Source organism: Gymnogyps californianus, chromosome 1, assembly GCF_018139145.2.
Source record: "Gymnogyps californianus isolate 813 chromosome 1, ASM1813914v2, whole genome shotgun sequence".
Taxonomy (NCBI): domain Eukaryota; kingdom Metazoa; phylum Chordata; class Aves; order Accipitriformes; family Cathartidae; genus Gymnogyps; species Gymnogyps californianus.
The window spans coordinates 189,895,969-189,920,832 of NC_059471.1; the positions used below are offsets into that span (position 1 = coordinate 189,895,969).

A 24,864-nucleotide genomic window follows, 5' to 3' on the forward strand; every position below is an offset into this window, starting at 1 on the left:
GTTGCTCCTGCATCTGACTATGCTGAACTTCCCCTGAATATAGAAAAAGGGCATTTTAATCTCCAAAACCATCCATCTGGCATCTTCCATTAACATCAAACACACACAAAAAAAAAAAAAAAAAAGAAGAGGGGGAGTGTAGCTGTTGTCCAGAAACATTTATATCTGACTTGAGGATCCTAAAAAAATTTTAACCACTGGTGGAAGGTGCCCCATTCAGGTTAACCGTCTCTGCACACCCAGTTCTTGCAACTCGTGGCAGAACGGAGTTTGTCTGTGCCTTGAATTTCACTGTCGCCTTGCATTTCTTCCTTACTAGACTGAAGTGATTTAAATCTGTTTGAAATCTGTATATGGCTAGATATTGCTTGAAATGAGCTACAGTGTGAGTAGACATGAGAGACTGACAGTTGAACACATATAGTAATCAGCAAGGGCAGGATTTAATTGCATCTAATTTGTACTGGTTGAACACCTCTCCGTATAAAAAATATTTTATACTCAATTATATTTCTAATGTTTTGGACAATCAACATATGGTAAAACTTAACAGTATAACCACTTAATCTAACACAGATTTGACCTGTCCTTTCTTTCCTTGCTTGTCAGAAGCTTTTATTCCTTTCTATACGGAAAACAGTTCAAGAAATGCAAGCCTGGATACAGGACCAGATCCCTTCCTATCTTTGGGCCTACTAATTATTTGATTTTGAGGATTCATTAAAGGCCACCATGTGAAATGTTGAATTCCCTCTGTTCCCAAGATCTTATTTTTAGCTGAGAAATTCAGGAAACTTGCTGAAGCTGTATTAGAGTGTGGGGGAATACATATGGCTTGTGATGGTTAGATACAACACAATAATTTATGACTGTGTGAATGTACATTGCTGAATCCCCTTCTTTGTTCTCAAGTATAAATGCCCTTCTCCTTATCATTCATTCTGAATTTTTATAAAACTATGTTGTTGAAGCTTTAGCTGTAATTATTTTGTCTTCTTGTAATACCTAGGAAAAAAACAAACTGAAACAAAAGCAGAATTCTGCTATGCCAGAAATAATATGGGGTAATATATTTGCAAAACTTAAAAGATATGTTCTAGAACAGAGATTACTTCTCAATAAAGAGTTGCAACAGAGGCTTTTGATTCTCAAAAATGCAGAAATATTAAGAAAATTTTGTCTGAAAAAAATTATATTCTGGAAGGCAAAAGCTCAGGTTGGTACCACTTGCACTTGGCAAAATTTCAGAAATTGCTTCTTCCAACAATTATATTGATTGGTAGAGGTGAAAATTCTTGCAGCCATTGCTCTTAGGTTTATTTGGAACTTTAGCTTTGTTGCAAAATGTCTACTTTGGAATACTATTAATTCACAATATAAATAAATTTAAATGGTGCTCATGGTATATCTTGTCTTGCAAGATGATGAAAAAGCATGAGTGCATTCCATGTGTCCAATTTTCAAGGAATGGTGCCTGTTAGGTCAGTGAAAGTGCTCACTTTGTAGTTTTGGAGTCTGCCAATGGTTGTTATAATAGAGGGAGTATCTAGACTACTGTAACTGTGTCAGACTAGTCAAAGAAACACTTGCTTTGAAGATTAAGGAAGTCAGCTTAAGTAAAATTAATTTATTTTCCTGAGTAGCGTAATCATCTCTAGTCACTAGAATATGTATTCTCAATGATACTATGCTGGCCTGATTGCTATACTCTGATTGCTATATGAGTCTTTTTAATGCCTTCTAGTCAGGAAGAAATTTAATCTCTCTTCAACATTACTTCCATTGTTTTTATTTTGGTGCTATTCAATTGTGATTCTCTTTACACTTGTAAAAAATTTATAAAAATTGTCTTTAATTTACAGTGTTAGTCCATGTAGTCTTTCTGTGATTCACCTTTTCTCTGTGTCTTTTTAGCAATGAAGAAATAATTCAGCTATTCTTCATAAAGGCACAAGGCCTCTAGCCAGAATCTTTCCGAGTTTTGATGCAGAAAAATATAAAGAAAAATATCAGGGATTGTTAAATTATTTATAAAGAAATTCCTAGGCCTTTTCATTTTCACGGTACCCTTAAAATAAAAAAAAAAAAATTTTTTTTAAAAATCCTTAGTGCTTGAAGTTAAGCCTTTTTGCTCTGTTCGTGTGTCTCTGTGCAAATCACACATGGCCGTAGCCACTGGTGATACCCCAAAGCCTTTGCAATGGTCCCTATCATCTGGTTGCCAGAGTCTAAGCCAACTTTGCTGAATAGCCTGCTTGCTCCTTTACCCGTAGCAGAGAGTTCAGTACCAGCACTGAGAGCTGGAGCACTCTTGGAGCTGGTGACTAACTTGAGCTCTGAAAATTACTTGCTCTGCAGACTTTGTCAAATTACATAACTCTGAATTCTCAGTCTTAAGTGCCTAAACATGAAGATGAAAAATACCATCAACCTTATTAGAATTTACAGAAACGATAATACGGTACTATTTTTGTGGATTTGATTGACGGGAACTCTGGAAACAGACGCTTTGCAGTCAAATCTGGTTTTTTTCCCCCCGCTTCTTTGATTGAAAAAAAAAAAAAAGGCTTTTCATAAAACAGTGGCTGTTGTCAGAATTTTGACTTCAGAAGTAAAACTCACCCCAGATGCATAAGGGGTCCATATAAAACTGGTACTTCAAACTTGTCAGTAGACACACCATGGGATGTTGGTGGAGGTTCCTGCTGCAACAGTTCAGAACGAAAGGAATCTTCTTCCCCCCACCCCTGGAAGGAGTGTTTATTGCTGTTGTTTCTGACAATGATTTGTTTTTCCAGCCTGTTGAGCTATGAAATCAGGGTCCTTTGAAACTCTCCCAAGCCATCCCAAAATCACATTCTGGCTACTTTGGCTGAGAGAGGCTCTAAAACAACGTATGGCTCAACTGTTTTGAGCACATAGGCATGGTCTGCACTGGTAAATTGAACATATGGTTCCTGGATGCTAAACTGGGCAGCTGACACAGAGTAAGACATACCTGAGCTAATAAGCATTTTAGCCCTCAAAATGAGGATGACTGCATCCAATTCCCTAGTGAGACTGGTCCTTGGAGAAGTCTGACTGCTGAGCTGTGCTTGGGCATTGCTTGGGAGAGTGCGGGTCAGCACAGGTGAAAAAGCGTGCCAAGAGCTGTGCTCATGGCTTGCCGGTGCGGAAAATCACATTCTCAGGCACTCTCCAGTTTATCAGCATAGATGAAGCCTGAGAGAATTGATAAAAGTGATATTGTCGTCATACCCTTTTCAGTAATACACTCCCTGTATTTTTTTGTAACTATAGACATGACAGTGCCTGTAGTGTTCATGTCTTAGTGATATTAATGAACCCAGGGATTGCTGGAGAAGAGGGTGAGAACCTCTGACATTCATCTAAAATCAAAGATTTGTTTCACCTGCTGGCCACAGCTCTGCCTTCAGGTAGCAACATAAGCTTTATGCCATAAACTGTACTCCAGAAAGTATTTCAAAGCCATCCCAAAGTCCTGACGTAAAATGGTTTCTCTCCCATTTTTATTCTTCAGTCCACTGTCCTATGGCACAAGAAGAGCCCTGGGAATTGCAGTAGACTAATAGATATCATCCAGAAGGCTTTCTCATAAAAGGCAAGGCTTTTGACTGAAAATGCTGCAATATTATGATGTCTGTCGTATTTTTTTTCCCAAATCTCAGAGCTTGAATGATCTGCATTTTGTCCTGCAAAATAAAAATCCATCTCTAATAGATGGAAAAAAATTTTTAAAATAACAGCTAAAGTGAAATTTACTATGCGTTGTAACACTAGGATAGTATCAAAATACCTAGTCAGGAATAGATCCATGTTTTGTGTGATACTTGCAAGTCATTGTATGAAGAAGTGATGATCTAAGAAGAAAACATAGAGGAGTGTTCACAGATAAGATGCACTGCCTCCTGCCTAGTCAATTAAAATAAAAGGCAATATTAGAAACAATAAAGTAGTATCAGATCATCACATGGAAGGTTAAAAAAAAAAGGGGGCTTTATATGTATTTACTGGGTTTTTTGTAGTCCCATGTCTATCTATTGATGTTTGTAAAATGAGCACTGTGTGTTGAAAGCAGCACGTAAAATGATGATGAACTTAGAACTAGAACTTAGTTTATTATTCTTGTATTATGTGGCACTGTGAATAGTTTGGTATACTAAAAATATTGCCAGTATGATACCTAAATGACGTACACTTGTTACTGATAACAAGCAGAATAAAAGATTCTGCTCTATAGCTTATACATTTACTAAATCTTGAAAGCCCTTTATCTGTCCTTGAAAAGCCTTGCTTCCCTTTTCAATCTCCGAACCTATGGTTACATGGGAGCAATCGAGGACTGGACACAAGGAACCATTGTTAACAAAATATTTCATAAAATACTGAAATGAAACCAGAGGACAAAATGCAATATTTATTTGAAAAAGTTGGCAATCCATATGTAAGTTTAATTATCAGTAAATTGTAGAAGGTGAAAGACTGCAGCAAGTTTGCAAATTCTGCTGGTCATTAGTGAGAGAAAAGTCTATCATGTTGTAAAACTACCTGGGATTGATACGGCAAGAAAGTCTTGATTGAAAAAGAGGTTAAGGTTTGGGAGGATGAGTGTAAGTATCCGGGTTATTTAGATATTTTTTGTTTCACATTTTTCAGGAAAGAAAATGTAGCATTTTGAATTAAGGCATGTGTGTGAAAAGGCTGCAGAAGCGTAGTGTTTCTTGAATCCATACAATGCTGTCTCACACCTTGATGGTACCTCTGTGGATTTATTTAAATAATTCAAAATGCCAATTTGATTATCAGTCTGCCATTTTCAAAATTGACTGTAAAAAATACTGCAAAAAAACTGCATGAGAAATTTACTGCATGGATAGATACTGGTTTTGATTTAAGAATGATTTTTAGATTGTGTGAGATTGGGGTCTTTTATTACTTTTTTCCCGCCATGTACAGCGGCAATGCTGTGAGGGCTGGTGAAGAGCCGGCCCTTCCTGTGCTGGGATCTGCTCTCCTGTGCGGGTGCAGGTTCCACAGGCAGAGCAGAGGAGAAGGAAGCATCTAAATAATACATTTTTACATATGCCTTATATAAGTGTGCAAGTGCGGACATACGTATTTATTTTTAATGAGTAAGTACAAAGTGTGCTATGAGGGAAATAAACCCCTCATCTGCTCTTTTTTCATAGACACCTTGGAGACAGGGTCAAGGTATTTGAAGGAAGGAAGGGCAATGGTGATGGCTTGATGCCTCACATAAAGCAATCTCTGGAAGAACTCCAGAATTTTTGAGAGAAGTCACAAAGAGGAAGGTAGAGCAATTGTTACAGATTGATGATGTTTAAAATGTTACAAGAAAAAAAAAGGAGGTATTATAGAAAGGAGAATCTGGAAAATACTTCAAGGACATGAAATCTGAACTATGTGCAATGTGTAAAGAGGAGTGTCTTTAGAAGAGAAGACTAGTAACCGAGTTTTGACCATATTAAGTTGATGACAAGACATGATAGAGGACTGATAAAATAAAAGCTGAAGTTCAGGTTTTGATTTGTGTAAAGTAAAAGTAGTTAAAAGGATAAAAGGAGTAAAATTTATATCTAAACTTCATTTCCAGCGTATTTTGATCATGTGCCTAGATTGCCAGTGCTTTTTTTTATGTGCATGTTAGTGATAGTGATTATGCAATATATGCTACATGGTTCAGAGGAAATTTTTACAATCTGATGCCAGAAGAGACTTTAACTGATGTAAAGTATTACATATGTTTGGCACCAACATAACTGGGTGTGTCTGCTTTTACAAATTCACCTAAAGATGATAATGCCCCTGAGCATATTTATTATTGTGATTCCTTGATTGGCTTGCTGTTTAGGAAGATTAGTGTAGATGCCAAGGCAATACAGTAAGGATCATTTTTTCCTGGGCAAACTTGATGAAGTGTGATTGGAACATCTGCCTTTTAATTCAAATGCCTAACCTGTTGCATTGCTCATGTATACTACTTGGGAATTCCTCGTACAGTTGCTGTCATTTCTCCAGCACCTAAACGTCCTGGGAATTGCAAAATGTCTCTCTATTCCTCTTCTGCAAAACATTTTTACTAGCTTCAGGTCTTTTCTTTTTCATCCCTGCAAGTTTCTAATCATAAAGAATATACTCCCTACCAGATCTCTTCACAAGGGCTGAAACTAGCATGAGGAGCCTGAGGACATTTGCCTGTCTGTCTTCACTTGCATTTTAGCTTAAAATTAAAGCTCTTTGTCATTTCACTCTTTTTTATAATCTTCACTCTTAAAAGTCCCCAAAGTGGAGAATTCTTTCTCAGTAGCTCTGTCTACACGGACTGTTAAGGCTGCCCTTCAAAACATACAACTCATTTGCCAGCTACAGCAAGAACCTGAAGATTGGGATTCTTCAGAGACAGAGGTCTGCATGTTGGAACATGCCTGCTAGATCATCATGAAATGCACCAAAAGAGTTAAAAGGTAGATAAGCAGCATGAGAGGAATGCTGTAATTGTAGTAATTCAGGCAGGCCAGAGTAGACCGCCAGTGCAGATAGCTCTTTCGGAGAGATGCAGAGCTAACCAGTGCTACTTTTGTTGGGTTTTCTGCAGAATATAAGCATTTCCTTCAAGAAAAAAGGTATTTACTTTTATGTGTGTGAACACACGTGTTACTTTGCACCTATATACATATAAATTAATTTGTGATCATGATACAGAGGTTCCTCTGGAGCCTCACAGTCCACACTTAGTAGCAGATTTTAATGCTTCAGAATTATTCCAAGGAGTTTAGATCAGACCTTGTGTTGTCAGCACACTCATAACTATTGCCAAATGCCACCATTGATAAGTCTAGTGTCTAGAAAATGGGCTGTGTATTTGCATAATTTACTTCTTGATCTCGTATCAGTGTTTTTACTGTTTTTTTTTTAAACTCCAGACAGGACTGCACTTCTCTCTCCAAAAGAAGGTTTATCAAAAACCTTGAAAAAATACAAATAGAATGGTTATTATTGTATTGCCTATTTACATTCATGTTTATTGTTTCTTCCCCTAATTATTCTTGTATTGAATATGTACCAAGAGCTCTTTATGCCAACTGAAGTTTTAAAAAGCATTACAAAAATATCCATAAGAAAAAAAAGTAATGGACTCAGTAGGATTTCAGTTGAGCTGATTTAGCTTTAGCAATAAAGACTGGTTTTTTTAAGTGGCTTAGACTATGTAGTGACTTTTGATCAAATTATTTCATTAAAAACATGTTTGAAATCAGGTTATCAAAGGTACTATGTAAGGTTTGTTATTGTAGCTTTAGATTTAAACTCACAATAAATTATAATAATGAGTCAATTTGCTTTTGTTTTTTTGGTTTTTTTGGGTTTTTTGTGGGGATGTGTGACTTAAGTTGATAAAGCTGTGCTTCAGACCCTCATTCTTGCCTTGTTTTTCTCTCCTCTTCCTAGCTCTCCACTTCAGCCAGGCCTCTATTGTTTATAGTGAGAATTGTAATATCAAGAAAGTCTTGTTTTCTGCTACTGTTGTGCCCATACTTGGTGGTGAGGACACAAGAATCCTGCCCAGATGGCTCCGACTGCAATTAGGGCACAGAGCGCTTAATTCTAAGCCATCTCCTGTTCTGTATAAACTATTTCTCTGTTCAGTCCAAAATTTCAAGGATAGTCTCATAAACACAAACGTGGTAATGTAAGGTCGGAAAATTCCAAAGAGCGAGTCTGTATGTGCAGCTCTTACTGATCCTCTGCTGTTAACTCACCATAGAAACAAACCATGCTGAAGCTTCATGATACTCAGTTTATGAGAACATGGTGTTATTTGAAATGTAGCAAGGTGTTAGACATCACAGTAATCCGAACTTGGCATGCTTTCACAGGAACCACACAATCAAATAAAATAGGGCTGGAAGACGCTTGTAAAGATCTTCTGTGTCCCAGAGCAGAATCACTGCTCTTAACTGTTCCTGAAGATGCTTCTTAAACAGGTCCAGTGACAAGGATTTTGCAGTCTCTACACAATTTATTGTACTCCTCCACTATCCCTACCATTGGAAAGTTTCTTCTTAAATTTCATTAAATCTCCCTGGGTTCAGTTTAAGGCCATTCTTGCTTGTCCTACCCATGGAATACAATTAATTCGTTCTGTGCAGAAACTTGCTGAAGACTGCTATTGCTTTAGGGGTTTTTTTTCTGTTTTTATGATCAGACTTCTGCTATCCCATAGGTTGGATTTTCACACTGTGATCATTATTACTGCTCTTCTCTGGTCACTGGTCAGATAGTCCACCTCTTTGAAACGTTGTGCCCCAAGCTGGCTACAGTTCGCTAGCTGATTCTTTAGAAAGTTGCACAAAGTGGAAAAAATACCAGTTTTGTATATGACACTTCTATTTATATGTCCCAGTTTGCTTTTATCATAATAACACGACAGTATTGATTTATGTCTTTAATAAATGGTTTTCTTCGTAGATATATATATATTAAATTTGAGATTTCTTTAAATCATGTCCTTGACTGAATGTCAATAATTAGATCTATTAAAAATATTTTAAAAGAAACTTTAAATTTGTCATATCTAATGTGAAACCCAGCCGTGAACTTTGTTCTTCTCCACTGATTATCAACTGGATATTTCAGTAATGGTGTTGTGCCTTTCTCCCATAGAGCAAAAGCCTGAGAGGACCATCCTGATAATATTTCCTTTTGTAGTTGCAGTCTCATTCATGTCTCTGGATATGGATTTGTAAGGGCAGTGGTAAATCAAATCAGTTATTGTTCAAATAATTGGAGCCCTTTCAATCAGTAACTCTTCAATAAATATGTAATTCCTCACATTTTGATTGGCTGAGAGAGTTTGATTCGTATAATTACTGTAACTTTATTTGTAATTATTTTGGTACCATGTAGATCCATACTCTTTGATGGAGAGCTTTGGTTTCTAGCTCGCAGGGTATCGGGATGAGGAATCTGTGCTTATGATGTTTTGGGTCAGCACTCCTTTACCAGTCACTGTGCAGAATGTTATTTAATTGAAAATAAGTTGTAAAGATAGAGGTATTTATTTCTGCCTTTTAAATGGCTAAGGCTATTCTAGGGTAAATATTGTTCTGGCATTTGTTCTTCATGTGTTATTTTACCTCTCTGTATTACTTAACAAAACTAATCACTCCTCACATCTGTCCTCTCAAATTTTAGAGTCTATTCTAGGAATCTTGCTAGCGGCCAGAACAAAATGTTTGAGTGCATGTTTCCTTTTGTTTTCAATCTGCCTCACCTTTTGGTTTAGTTTATATCTTGATGATGATTTTTGTTAATCATTTGCTTAATAATTTCCATGCTGATTTCATTGTCTTTAATTTCTAAATTTCCATTTCAGATTTCGATCAGTTAAAACCGCTGCCTTCTAACAGCCTAACGTTATAATGCTTCCCTTGATACTATGTTTCTTTCTCCTCCCACATTTGCTCTGCATTTTGATTTTAGTACAAATGGGACCACTCTTGCTTTCATTTGCATCAGTTCCTTTCCTATTTATAAATTATCAAACCATCTATTATTCCACCTAAGCCAACACTACTTTGTTTCAGACTGCTTTAATTGAAAGTAGGCTTCACAGCCAATAGGTGAATGTCTACAATGGACAGACTTGAAAGAAGGTCTTTTTTTAACTAACTCCTTTCGAATCAAGGATACATACACATTTGTACCATATATATGTAATATTATATAAATGTATAATAATTTTAAGGATCTTTTTTATTTCTGGATTCACACATGAGATGATAGCTGTATTGATTGTTCTTCTTTTCCCTGAACACTTAAATAGCTTTTACGTATCTACTAGCTGATTTTCATGTGAAATAGTTCATACCAGTTTTCATGTGGAAAACGGGTACGTGCCGCCATTGTTACATTCTGTTCATGTAAAACTAAGGATCAGCTCTTCCGTTTAGCTATTACATGCCCCAGTTTTCTAAAAATAACACCACAGGGAAGAAAATAGCAGTGGCAGGACATCTATGAGCTTGTGGCGCTGGTATTTGATGTGTGCACTGTCTTCATTTTTGTTTCATTAATTCAGTTAGTCACTGCGTAATGTAAGTAGTAGGAATCAAGTAGGGTAGATTGCCTGCTCCTGTGTTTACCAAAGGGAAGTTAAGTTCAGGCATGTGGGATGAAAGAAGGGAGACTGTCAGGTTGGAGCACAACTTTGGTGCTGTGGGCCCCCATCTCTCCTAACCCTTGACATTTGCATTCTTCAGGTGGTCCGAGCTTTGGAGACGGCATTTGGGTTTGCTGTCATGGACCATGTTATGTGCGGTCTGACGTGTAGCCCTAATGACCAATGCAGATTGATGTCTACAGGGAAGAGCCCTGCTAATGCCACCAGGAATTGAAGCAAGCCACTGTTACGGGTGTTTTGTTTCTAGTTCTTGGTCAGCCAAACAATGGGCTGGAAAAATGAGAGTTGTTTTTGAAACAGTGTTTAGTATCCATTAAATTGGGTTCTGTAGAGAGAAGCTAAATTTGCTTTATAAAATGAAATATGTTAGCTGCTAAGTTATTAGTGCCCTGTATTTATTTAGCATCCTTCACATGGGGAAAAAGTAAGACACTAAACAAAAAAAAAATTGCCAAAACAATTAGAGTGAAAAAAAGCTGGTAATTAACTATTATTTTTCACAAAACTAGTCTAATTACGAATCAGTCATGGTAAAATGAAAGGTCAATAACTACAGATGCATAATTTCTCTCTGATAGATTGCTGTTTGAAAATAGGTTTATGACAATTATGTGATTAATTTCCTTTTATTAAACAGCATTATGAGACTTCATGTTGCATTCATCAGTTTATTACTGTTACTTTTTCTCTTCAGTTGCAAATTAATCGTGGATAACATCAGGGCAGAACAGAAGCTCAGGTAGACTGAGGATCTCTCCTTCTAGTGTTGTTTGCATTGCAGGGAAGACCACAAATCTGAATCAGATCAGAGCCTCAGTATGCTGAAACTGGCAATATCATCCTAAGAAAACAAAACAAAACAAAACAAAAAGATCAACCAAACAAAAAAAAAACCCAACAAAGAGCTTCTAGTCCAAGGAAATGAGGGCTAGATCCAGTGAAATTCTTACGGTTCTAAGATGAGGCACATGAAGAATATAAATACGTAAGTTAAACTGTGATCCAGAACAGCTTTCCCCACTTGCCACCTAACCCTCAAAGTGCTCTGCCTTTTTATCTTGAAATTCCCCAGACATGAAGAGTTGCTGTCCTGAACAAACGCAGAATTTCCCCAGCCTTGGAACAGCTGAGCAGCCTGGGGATGCAGGAACCAGGCGTTCATTTGCACAAATTCCTGTAGCATCAATACAATAAATGTTTTCAAGCATATTCAGTGTTCGCTTAATCACGCCCTGTAGGGTTGGGCTCAGTACAGCACTCAGTGGCTGCCACCACTTTCTGGGGAAACAGTTGAGGAAGGTCAGTTGTATTCTGTCCTCCTATCTAGCAGCCTGGTGGTAGGACTACTTGGGATGGTAATACAATGTCCAGGGCCATTGCCTCTTCTTCTTGAGCATAGTTTAGTTTCAAACGTTTTGGTCTCTTGCAAGTTGGTGTTCTACTACTAGGCAAGGCTGCAGGGCACCCTGCAGTTTAGCTGCTGAAGTTGCGCACGTTGCACATTGGGGCTGTCTGCAGCTGCTAATCTAGATGCAGAAGACAGACAAATCTTTTTTGTTTGAGTATTTGCATACTTTGATGTTGGGTTAATTGAGTGAAATCCTTCTTGGTGACCATCTAGATTTCTTAGATAATATATTCCTTGAGGTGGGTGCCAACAGCCTTAGCTATCCAGTGCTTTGTTTCTACTTCTGTAGGAAAGCACTGTAATAATTGTTCTGTCTACTGCTCCTAGGTGAAATCAGGCTGGTTATGTGGCTTGGATTTTAGTTACGTACGGGATTTCCTTGACTTCATGGGCTCTCCAGTGTGGCACATTTGTCCTCAGCCGACAGGTTTTATCTTCTTTGTGTAGCTTAGAGAAAAAGAGTGTTGTTCACTAAGGAAAATGAGGTTGTCTTGGGGTGCATGGGAGTTTGCTTTTCCTGTCAGGTCTCCTGGAGAGACGGCTGTTGGAAAGGAGTTGGATCATCTTAAATTCAAGATTCTTTGAATAGTGCTAAATGCTTTGCTGCTCCATTTGGAAAGATTGTAAGTTGCCATGCTGACTGGCTGTGATATTCATTAGAGAACTTTCTGGGAAAATGCAGTCAGCGAAAGACAAAGGTTTAGCAGTATCATTTCAGTGCTATTAGGGAGCGTTGAACAGCATTGTCTTTCTGTCACCATCTTTTGAGGATCTCATACAACTATGGATAATTCTGGGCTTCTTGTTCGGAACCAGCTGGAGAATGGGCCTGTGGTAGAGTGTAAAGGGGCAGAGGTTCTCCTGGAGTGGTTTTTATAATAAACGTAGCTATGTAATCATTTGATTAACTTGTTACTCAACCAGTGCAGAAAATGCACTTTGGCCTTAAATCCAGCTTAGCATGTTGATACATTTCGATTGCATAGTGCTACCAACAAGATTACTCTGGTTTGACATATTCAGCCATTTGGAAACTTCTTTGTGTTCAGAAACTTATTTTACGTTCAGCAGGAGCATTAGAGTATGCAGTCATTTGAAAAAATAAAATAGGGATTTGAGTTAGAAAAAGGAAAGAATCTGGTTGTCTTCTGGCAAGTTTTTTGGTTCTGGTTATCTGCAAAGTATACACCTCTTGTCAGTATAAATAGGGAGTGCCTGTATAAACATTCTTGTTTCGCCTGTTCCACATAATAGTTTCTTGTATCGTATTTCTTTTGACCTCGCTATCTGAAACCAATTACAGGAGATCCATTTGGGCTGCATCTATTTTCATAAGAAGCCCAGGCAGCAGTGTTTTTCTCAGAGATGAATATCAACATCAAATATGCTTCTGAGTGCTTTGTTATTTATGTTTCAGAGAGATTTTGTAGCCTTCAGCTCTCAAGAATGTGTCACGCTGTGCTGTTTATACATTGACGATATTAATGGGCGTAGATGTCATTTTTCATTTTAACGTCTCAAATGCAACAGGCTGATAGGTTAAACATTCCTGGTTTTAAAGGAAAGATATGAGTGACATCTGTTTCCTAAAAATATACATATATTTACTTTTTAAAAAACCAGGTAATAAGTTTACCATCTTTTAGTGACAGCTTTCACTTTATTAAAATGATAAAACTTTAAAAATTATTTTAAGGCATGCTTAAATTAAATACAAGGATTTGTAATACAAAATTAAAGCAAGTTGTATCTCATAGCATTATCGCCAACAAATGCAAAATCTACCGCAATTTATCAACTTTAATAGGGTGAGTTATATGCAATTAATTTCATTTTTGTTCTGCTTACATTTTAGCTATGCCAAAGCTGCACAGTAAATATTAAGAAGTGGTGTTCCCAATAAATATTTTACTAGAAGACACAGTGAGTTCTGGAAACCATATGCCCAAATTTCCTGCTTATACAGCCATTACTTAAAGCATTATAATGATTTTCATTTGCATTATTAAAATAATTTCTAATCCTCAGTTCTTTTTATTGCTTTTGTCTACATTTACTTTTTTGTATAGTTTTACTAATTTAGATAACTTAATTAAGGAAAAGTGCCTACTAAATTTGAAACAAATGTTACTGGAAACTAGATACGATTTTGACTGCCTTGGAATCTGTTCTTGCTGCTGTTAACTTGAGGTAGGACTCCACATAATTTTGATCTGCCAGATTTATAAACGTCTGTTAGTTTGTCTTCATTGAACTGTTTTTAGACTATGAATTATTATCAAATTAGTTCACAGAAATTTATAAATGATACGTGGGATGGGTGTTTACTTAAAGTCTACATGTTAAACTATGAATTTTGAAAGACACTTTCAAGTTGTCAATTTGTTTTGCAAAGATTTAATAGCAGCAAATGAATTGGTAGAACTGAATGTTTTATAGTCTCATAATCTTCACTTATGAATAATGTCAGTAATAATCCTTTGAAATTAACAGTGTGTTTCTGGGAGGTTGTTTACTGAGTAGCAAAATCTAAAGTTAAGCAGCACACTGGGAGAAAGAAGTACCACGTGACAACTGCTATAAGAACAAAGGCTGACAGTGATTTCTCCTTATGAGTTTTAAATCATCTCTGATCTCTTGAAATTGTTTTCTGTTCTTCTTCTATCTCCTGTGTTTACAATAATCTAAACTGCCACAATAAGATCACTGAAGTATTCAGGTAGTCATCATTTATAAGACATTCTGTATTAAAAGATAAGCCTTTACTCCTTTTAAGATATCCCAACCAGCACATATGAATCAAAATAGTTTAAGTAGTAGAGCCTTTTATGCAAACATATCCTGTTGTGCTGCCTTGCTTTTTCATAAAGTGTGACTCTTTTTGTAGTTAACGGTAGGAAGTCATGCTTTCTTAGGCTGATTCCACGGGAGTATGCTAGCCACAATTTGAAATTACACTGTTTAGCTTAAATCTAAGCTGCAGTATATCATAATTCTCTAATTTTCAAGTACTGTATATGTACAGCTTTACCAGATGCTTGCTTGCTTGTTTTATTGTATTGACGTGAGATGACTTAGCTGCTAATGAAGATTAGGACTCTGAAACAACTTGCCAAGTGTTCTAGTTATTTGCAAGTATACATCAGCATTATATCATTACAATTTCTTTTCCAGATAAAGGTCGTGTAATGAATTTGCTGTGACCGCCACAAATAAAAAATAACTATCTTTATGGTTTTTCCCATTTTCTGTAACTCAAAATCTCTCCTCTGGTTCTTGTAGCAGTATCACCTCGAGCGGTGAGGTTGGTTTTCCTGTGCAGTCTCCCATGAATTCAGGAGTGCAGGAGTTCTCTCGCTTCCATTCAAGTTTCCCTTTCGGAGAGCTCTAAAGATTGGGAAGGATTATAAATTCGCCATAGATCTTCTGTTCATGCATTTAATCCATGTTTTGTGCTTAAACCACTGCAAGATGTTGGGACCAAATCCTGGTGCCCCTGAAATCAACAGATATATTTATCTCTGATCTCAGACAGAGCAGGATTGTGCTTTAGGATCTGCTCAAGAACTGTGAGTGCAGAAGAGATTGTGCTATTCACATAGGAAACAGGGCATCCAGTGGTTCCTTGGTAACAAAATATTTCAAGTGCACTTGGAAATATGTTAACTTTTATTTATTTTTGGCAGAGAGAAGCTAGTTCTGTGTGTCTCGTTGCTTAGGTTCAGAGGAATGTATAGTCTTTGTAAAGCTGACCTGTAATTACTTGAGAATTTGATGAAACAATATGGGGATTGTTGTGGGAATGTCTCCAAATGTTAAAAGTCTGCTCTGCAAACTTTGTACCAGAGCCTTCTATGGGGAGACGAATCAATGTTGTTAGGAGATGGTGCTAGTGCATTCAGTTTGTTTACTTTGGTTTTCTATGTCTGCCTGCCTTCTCAGAAAACTTGCTTGGAGCCAGACTGTAGCAGCCCTCTCTCTGTCTTTTCATAATTGATCAGGGGATGACTGCCTTCCCTGAGGGTTAAGACGTGGCAACTTTTTCTGTTTGCTCAGCATCTCAATGCAGTAGTTCAAACATTGTTCACACCAGCTGGCAGTGTAATGCCATATGCACATCTTGTCAAAGCAACTGTTGTCATGGATACTAGAAACTATCTTAAAAACGAGCTCATTTGAGTCTAATCAAAATTGTACCTTTCTTTATCAGTTGAGAATCTTTATTATTTTAGGGAACATTGATCAAATGGCATTTATTGCAGTATATTCCATCTACAGTATGTTTTAATAACATAGATAATAGTGTGATGTATTTTAAAGCTGTAACTGCTATTTACTGAACTGATTTTTTTAAGGGGGGGGAAAAAAGAGTTCTCCAGGTAGTTTCAGTGGAAATGTTTTGAATCATGTTTTTTTCATTTCTTAATAAATACCGCTTTATAACACTTGACATTTTAAAAATAATTTTATAGGGAAAAATAATTTAGATTAGCCTTCTTTGGGTAAGTGGACTGTTTGTTTACATTTCATATGTTTAACTGTATTTTGCTGAGTTGGAATGAAAACATAAAATAAATGAAAACATTTTCTATATTGATTGGGATACTGTCATCCCCGAGCCTTATCTGGTTGGTTGAGTAGTAATTTCTTTGTTCTCTGATTGTCCTAAGAATGCAAATGAAAACCACTCATTTTTATTTGGCATTAAAACTGCACTTTTTTTTTGTCAAAGGAGAGGTTTCTCCTTGAATTGTAAGTACAAAAAGTGTTTTTAATCTTCAATGAATATCCTTATTAATTCACTTTCAAGATAATCTGATGTTGATTTGTCAAATTTAATTACAGCTTCCGGTAACACTTGAAGTCTACTTGCTTTTGCTTCAAAATTGTAATATGAAAATGCAAATTGAATGATAATTTGCAAGGGAGTGGGCATTTTAGTTGAACACTCAAAGACAAGTTCCTTGTGGAAATGAGGCTATTGATGCAGTTTATGATTTTTCCTCTTCAAGCACTTCAAACAAATTAACTTTATTTCCTGCAGGATTTTCATGTACGTCCATAAATTCTAGTGAAGTCCTATATATGTACTTTCAGATGATTTTTTTTATGTTTTAAGTAAAAAACAAACTGAAGTCTGAAATCTAGCAAATACATCAAATAGGAGGAGATTGTATTTGTTCAATTGGACTTTTACCTAACATTAGCAATGAGTAACTTATCTCTTTCTAGGAACTGGTGGAAATTATTTACTTTTTTTTTACTTTTAGGCACTCCAGGCAGCAAGGCAGCTGCTTTTACAGCAACAGACAAGTGGACTGAAATCTCCTAAGGGCAGTGATAAACAGAGACCACTGCAGGTTAGTAAAGTATCCTTGCTTTTGGGGCCTTACTCTCAGGGAAGAACACTGTACTTGCTCAGACGTGACGTGTGTGTGTGGATGCCTGTGCTCTAATGCTGTGTATGTGCATATTCACATACAGGAGGTTACAGGCTTGCATGCTGGTGACTTCTCATTCACAGAGAAAATTCACTATAAGTTACAAAAGCCTTTTGTGGCTATAGGTGCTTAAAAGGTCTGAGACTAAGTCTGAGTCCAGTAGCTATGGCATAAATTAATTCTTTATAGACATGTTGCAAAATTGGTATGTGATTTTTATACATACATGGATTAAATTGTAAAAACGGCTGTATTAAGACTAAGAGTAAAACAGTATCCAGAGAAAAAAATTGCTAAACAACTCATCGGTACTATGCCTAAGTGACAGAGAAGTGTTCAGAAACTACCAACACAACTTCATGAAATTATGAAAGAGGTGCTTCTGCCATTTTAGAAAAACATATATTGTAGAGTTTCACACTGGGATGCTGTTGGGCTTCAGATTGGGTTCGGGTGAATAGGAGTTCTGTTATTGAATAATTACTTTAAATGCATTATTAGTAAAACTATATATAGCGGTTTATTCTTGAAAAATTTTATCTGGGGGTTTTTTTTGAGGTTTTAGTTCATTTATTGCTAATTCAGAGTTCCGTATGAAATTGCATTCTGCTGACAAAACTGATTCTCTCATTGTATACAGACCAAATATGAGTGTTTAACTGCTGAATTACAGTCTGTTGCAGACAAAAGATGTACATGAGAGATGATTTTATTTTGTTAAGGAAATAAAAAAGTATAACTCCTACCATTCTCTTCCTCACATCTATTTTTCTGGGTGAGTCTTTATCCTCTTGGGACTTCCCTGTTTTCTGATGGAATAGGGCGTTTTTATCTCATTTTTAGTTTTTGTCGTGCATAATGGAGGACCTCAGGCACCAGAATTTATCTTTTTCTCCACCAGTGAAATGTTGTGAAGTTTGATCACTTGTGCAATTTTTGTATGTAATTCACATCATTGTCTCCTTTTGTTTGTGAAACTTCATGGAGCAATGTTGGACACAGCAAACAGTTCCACATTCCCCATCAGCTGTCTTCAAATACACTTTTAAAGTTGTATTTATTTGCTCAGAACCAAACAAGAACTTAGGAAAATGACTGAAGAAAATGGAAAAAAAGAAAACATGTCGAGTTGGCATCCTGCCATGCTGTAGTTGTAGTCCAGTCCAGAGGCGTAGGAGTCCTGGGACCATCTCAGCTTTCCACTCTTCACCCTTGACTTTGCTTTGTATTAAATACCTTCTAGGCTGAAGGCACACAAGAACAGTAGTCATAAAGGCAGCAGCTTATGAACTACATAGTTTTTTTAAGTTTTTAGAAGTGGAATTGGTGATCTTGAAGGGCTGAATCACAGAGATGATTGATTTAATGAATACTGTGAAAGTAGTTTATTCTGCCAGCTCCTCATTCTGAAAGATAACACGGGCTGTACTAGGAGTGTACAAGGTCCATCTCACCCTATGTCCTGTCTCTAAACTGGCCAACACCAGACACTAAGGGAAGTATATGAAACAGGCAAAAATAGTGATATTTTCCCAGTATATGTTTCCCCGTGAATTTAGCTTACTTTAGTACTCTAACTTGTAAACTGGAGCAGTTCAGGAGCTACTGACTTCTCTGTTCATGTTCTCCACCCATTCGTAAACCTTCTTTTCAAGGCTGAAGAGGTGTAGGGGTGCACTATTTGTGGTAGGCATCGATGAAAGGAGAGAAAACCATGTTTGGAGACAAAGACAGTCATACACATAACCCAGAGGATGATGAGATGAGGAGAGGGAGTCTTGTGCTTTCCTACTCCCAAAGCACTAACCCTGGCCTGATGCCTTTGAAATGCCATGGGATGGTGTATTGTAGAGACATCCTGTATTACGTGCTTGCCAGGAAGAGTCAGTGCCTCATGAGTCACACTTGCGAGGGAGGAAGAAGAAAATAAAGCAAATAATTTTCTTTTCAGAGTTGTTACGTGCTCCCTAAAGCCAAGATTATTGCTCATGTTTCCAACTTTTCCTTCCATGATCAGTATGTACACAGTGCCTCTTATTAGCCTTGGACACTTCATTTGGTTCATTTTTAAATGAGAGGAAAATGGAATTTGCTCCCAGACTTTGGTTTATGTATCAAATACCATGTAAATTCAGGAATGAGTACAAACTCCATTTTAATTTTCTTCTTTAGTGAAAAGGATGTATAAAGGTTTTGAAAATGAATCCTTGGAGCTTTTCTTTTTCTGTCTTTTACTGTTACTACAGAGCTGTTCATTGTTCATTATGTAGTGGAAATTCACATTTTGAGCATCGTGATGCTTGTTTGACCAAATACTGTAATATGGGTCATAAAATTGTACAGTATTATTATTTTATTATGCCAGATTTAATGGTAACTTTAGCCAAAATCTCCTAGCAGTAGGAATTGCTAAATGTGTATAAGCAATTTGAGGTTTATAAGACAAAAATACTTGTGCTTGTGTTTGTGCTTAAGGAAACAGACTTCTCCCAGTATTTTAAAATACTTTAATATTAGTGTATTTCTAATTTCCTCTAATTTCAGAGCAATTTACTAATCTGGCAACTGGAGATATGTTAGAACTGATTTATAATCTAGTAAAAACCTAATAAAACTTTTAAAAGTAGCTCACACATCTGGAGGCAAATGTGGGTGTTAGGTAAGCCTTGCCATTGCATCTCTCATGTGCTCCATATTTTGATGTAAACTATTCTATTGTTCCACATGCCAAAGAAGGAAAAAAATTGTATTAATTTTAGTGGCCATCTTTTTGTATTTGATGGGTATTTGGGGGAAAGTAGCATATAGTGTTTTTATATATGTTCTCTCTGTTATTCCATAATGCGTCAAGTATTTTAGTGACTTACAGCACCTACTAGCTAATCAGCAAGTTGAAAGCTTATTGAAGAAACCTTGAAATTTGTGTCCTCAACTTTGCAAAAACAGGGTGTTGGGTAAGTCATCATGTTCTACTGTGCTTTACAGAGGGGATGGTTTTAGAGAACTGCTGGGATTTTCCTAGAAGAATTTGAGTGTCTTTTGTATCCTTCTCATGAAAAACCTTTTTAAATTTACCGCTAGCTATGTGATCTATTGTAAAAGAGGAATGTTGTGTTGGCAAATGTTTTTGTTTTAGTTTTTAATGCAAAAGTTACCCTTACCTAGTAGTTATCCTATATTTTCAGGGAGAGGAGGTTTATATTTAGATTGTGAGTTAACAGAATACCTGCAAAAATTACAGTTTTAGATAGACGCTTATCTTGGTCTACTATTACTTTCTGATTTACATTTTTCTGGGTTTCAGACTGCAGATGGCATAACCATTAGCATGTCTTATGCAAAACAGAAGGAGAAAAACATCCCATCTGACAAGCTTGAGTACCAATTGTAGTAGTGATTTTACTTTCATGTATAGATATCTGAATAAATGTATTTGAAACATGTTTATATATGCCATTCATTACACTGATGCACCAATTGAATAGATCCAATCAGTACATACATTGATTAATGACATATTGCAGAATAGCTAAGGAGGGTTTGTGATGAGAAGTGAGGATAATGTTAACCTCTATATGATGAGATAATAGCATTTACTTTCTTACTGTGCATCCTGGAAAACATATTGCAGTAGTAAGGTTAAGATTTCTGTAGTATTGGTTTTGTTTCAGAATATTTTTCTTTTCTGGAGAAGCTGTGATTGTGGTAATCCATAGTGAAGCGAGCTGATTGCTTTCACAGATTTCACTCCGTATCACCACATTTCCATAGTAGGCATAACAGGGAAAATGTCACTTTGGCTCTTAGAACCTGTAGATCATCCTCCTATGGCAGAAAGTCGCTGTCCTTACGGCCACTGAAGAACCTGGTGTCATCTAGCCTGAGTTTTAAAACTGGCAGCTTATTGTTCTTGTTACATTTACAGTCATGAGTGAGACTTGCGGTTCTTCAGAAACTGTGCAGAGCACAAGCATAACCCAAAGGTAAATGCTGTCAATTTGCTGCCATTGGTGGGTGTCCGTTTACAGCATTGCAATTATCTCCCTTCCAGGTAGGCAAATCTCGATGCTTAGACTAATCTGTCCATGATACTCATACTATTGTTGGCTGCATAGCATAGTGATTTGGACAGCTAGTTGTACTTTTGTTTGCTCTAAGAGCTATGAAAAGCCTAGCTATTTCTATTCCCTGTAATGTCTCTAAAGAAGTAGTTTATTTTCATAAAGTCAGACTTTGAACTTTATTAGAATAAATAGATAATTATCTTCAATCCCATAAGTTAATATATCTACAATGAATTGGTTAGTTGTTTTTTCCTTCATGCTAGGAGATTTGTTGTTTCAACATCAGTACTAATGCATTCTGTATGAGGATGGCATGTCAGGAAATCATGACTCCTGGAATCAAAGGGTTAAGCTCAGTGTGTACCAAGCCTGTTGTATAAATATCATGCTGTATGGAGTGTTGAGTTGTTAAGGTAAGCTTTGTTTATTTAGCATGAGCACTTCACTGAAGTGTAATCATTTGATAGAATTTGGGAAAAGTAAGTATACATTTAAGTTTAATTACTTAATGTTTATTGCATTAGTGCGTAGTATCAGAAGAACCACTTTTTTTAAAGACATGCAAAATGCAAAAATTTAGCATGAAAAGATATTCATAGTCTCTTTTAAACTACTCTCCTTGCTTTACTCTCTCGTAGTTCGGTCATCTCCCTTTGGATCTTCATATGGGTCTGAATTTAAAATTCATTGCACATAATAAATAAGCAAACATATCATTAATATTGTAACTTATAGTTACTTTTTTAAACATACATAAGGAGCTGATGAGAGATCAGAAGTTGGGAATGTGGGGAAAAAGAAGCAAAACCCACTGCTTTTAAATTATATCCTCTGACTTAATGCACACTGACTGCAACCATGCATGTGTAACGTCAATAAAAATATTCACGGTTTAAAAACAGCAAAAAGAATGTTATGGATGTAACTTAGAGTTTTCTTTGCATTACATTCAACAAAAATAGAAACAAATCTAAGTGGTCTAAAACTGTCTTTCCAAAAACTGCATGTTACATATTTCTATTTATCTAGTGCATGCTACTAAGCATAGGAAGTAGGAGGATTTTGTACATGCTAGAAAGCACTGATATAGAAAGATGCAAATGTCTAATATATAGTGTAAGAGGAGAGTAGTGATAAACAGTCTTTTTCCCTCTCGAGTATAATTCTGGAGGAAATGTGTGGCCTACATATAAGCAAACATTGAGGCTTGGGGTAAATTAAATTTGGAAGATAGCTGCTGGAAAATCATAAGTCCCATTTTCCCTTATAAGTCTGTTAGGAGCAATATGCAGTTATCCTCTAAGGTGCAGAAATTTGCATCAGTGATACCCTCTCTAAAGACAAGGATAACCCCCAGAGATGGAGAGAAGGCAAGGAGTTATTTTTAGGTAAGGTGTGGGGGGGAAGGAAAGGAGAAATAGCCATGTTCAAGCTTTTATGGTGTAGAAAACAGGAGTTCCATTTAAGGTAGAAGGATAAATACAGTAATAAAGAAAAAAAGCTGGACATATTTCATTGATTTACAGTGGAAGTGTCTGTATAACAAACTTGCTGGGAAGTCCTTATTTATATAGATACAAGTCTGCTCCAAAGGCTTATGTCTTGTCTTTGACAACCTCTTTTACTTGTGAAAACCCATATTTTGCATCGTGTGCCATTTTGCTGTAAAACCTTTCAAGAATAGATTTACTCTAAGTCACTTTTTACTCTTGAAAACTTCCAGTATTAAAAAATACATCTATAAAAAAAGTGGCACTAGTTAGTATGGTTTCCTTTTTAATTTAAAATAAGTATCAGTCACCTTGAGGTATTATCTCTTATTGATAGAGCAGATAGATAGTTGTCATTTTCAGGTACATAAAATATTACAGGTAACCTTATGTATGATCTTTGTAACAATGTTACACTAATGGAAAAATGTTTACTAGTAGCCTTCTAATGGAATTTATCATGTAATGGCTTCATCTGTATCTAACTGAGAGGAAAAAAAACTAGCTGGTGCAGAAATCACATATTGATCCTGAAAATATTGTTGCAATATTATAAAATGTTTTGGAGGCAGAGGAAAGAAGTATTATGCAAGTTCTGTTTACAAGTATTGAATATGCAGAATACTAATCAGCATTACTATGTGATCAGGGATTTCAGGAGGCATTTTAATGTTAAACATATGTCTGTGCAGCAATCTGACATGTCACTCCATTACTGTGACTGCCAGAGAATCATTTGTCACCTATATCACTATCACATCTTCCCTTTCCCCCTTTCTCTCTTGTTGATTCTGGTACTTCTAGAGGATATGGAGGAGAGGGAAGAACACACACACTGTGGTTCTTCACTCAGATTCAGGAAGGCAAACCTTCAGAGAGAGTGCCCAGGTCTTTTCACAGCAGCTTTTACATAGCAGACCAGCAGACCCATCTTTCCCTCATGGTAGGTCTGCAGCCTGTCTGATACCAGGAAATGTTGCCGTGCATGAGGTGGATGGACTGTTTTTTATATTCTGAACTGTAGGAGTCTCCAAGCGCTACAGAGAAGTTTATTTGCCTTGCTTGAGCGGCTGGAAAGCTCTGTCCCCCTGCAAGCCCTCCCGGTGCAGCCAGCGTGCACGTTCACGATTGCTCCTCTTCAGGCTGCATGAGTAGTTCCTCTGCGGTGCTGGGAGGTGTAGGTTTCCTTGAGCCACTTCTCCAGGCTCTTGCAACAGGTCGGATCAGCCTGATTCTCTTACCAGCTGGCTCATTGCCCAGAAAAGCTTGTGAAGAGCTGAGAGGGAATGTGTGAATGGTTCCCCACTCAGTGTGCAGCTCTATTAAAGGGTCTGCTCCCAGGCAGGGCCCTAATTATGCCAGTTTAGGATCGCACCACTCGAGCAAGGCTCTCCTGATACTCTCGAATTTGGAATACACATTAGTGTACATTGATTTAGAAATTACCAAAGCAGGAAAAGCAACTGAACAAAATATTCTGTGAATGCTTTAGATGGGTGTAGATTTTTAAAAATTGTTTCTAGGTAAATTACTGTTAAGGAAAGTATCTTTTTTTCCAGAAGGTTTTTCATTTCATCAGGCAATTGTAAAAGTCAAGGAAATTTTCTACCAAAACCAAAGTTCAGTGACTAAATATCAGTCAATAGTAGCAAATGCAAATTCCAACATGAAAATCCAGTCTCTCTCCATAGCCGTTAGAGGCATTCCTTGTGCAGATTACTTCCCATACTTTTTTTTTGCAGATTAATTTTACTTAGTCTTGAAATTTTCTAATCATTAGGCATTATTTTGTAGTTTGTGTGTTAGCTGTCCAGTTGCTTTACCAAGCAGGGGGACTTTACTGGGGATGTGGGGAGCAGGCTAATCAGGAATCTGAATGTATGTCAAGATCAACATAGGTGTTAATTTTAGTTTACCTTCACTTGCACTATATACACGTAAAATTGAATTAAAAACTGTTAAAATTATCCAAATGATCATGCATAAATATTACACAGTAACGCTACGGAAAAAAAGCATGTGAGCGTGTGCGCTGCTGAAAAAGCAGTCACACAGTGGAGTGGAAAAGCGCATCATGCCATCCTGTTGGGGAAGGGGGTTGTCCAACAATTGCCACTTTAATGTTCTAGGTCTTTTTATGCCTTCTTATGCTTCTAATATAATTTTCTTGAGACAGACAGATGAGGGTGTTATGAAATAGAATTAATGGTGAAAAATTTACTAAACACTACTTCAATGC

At 36.8% G+C, this 24,864-nt stretch overlaps 1 protein-coding gene across 1 annotated transcript in view; it reads left to right on the forward strand.

Annotated features, from left to right (window-relative positions):
• FOXP2 (forkhead box P2) overlaps positions 1–24,864 on the forward strand; it is a 371,543-nt gene that overhangs the window by 228,571 nt on the left and 118,108 nt on the right. Inside the window, exon 4 of the mRNA XM_050914983.1 lies at positions 16,901–16,990. Within this exon, the coding sequence (XP_050770940.1) occupies positions 16,901–16,990 (90 nt within the window). The remainder of the gene's footprint in view (positions 1–16,900; positions 16,991–24,864) is intronic.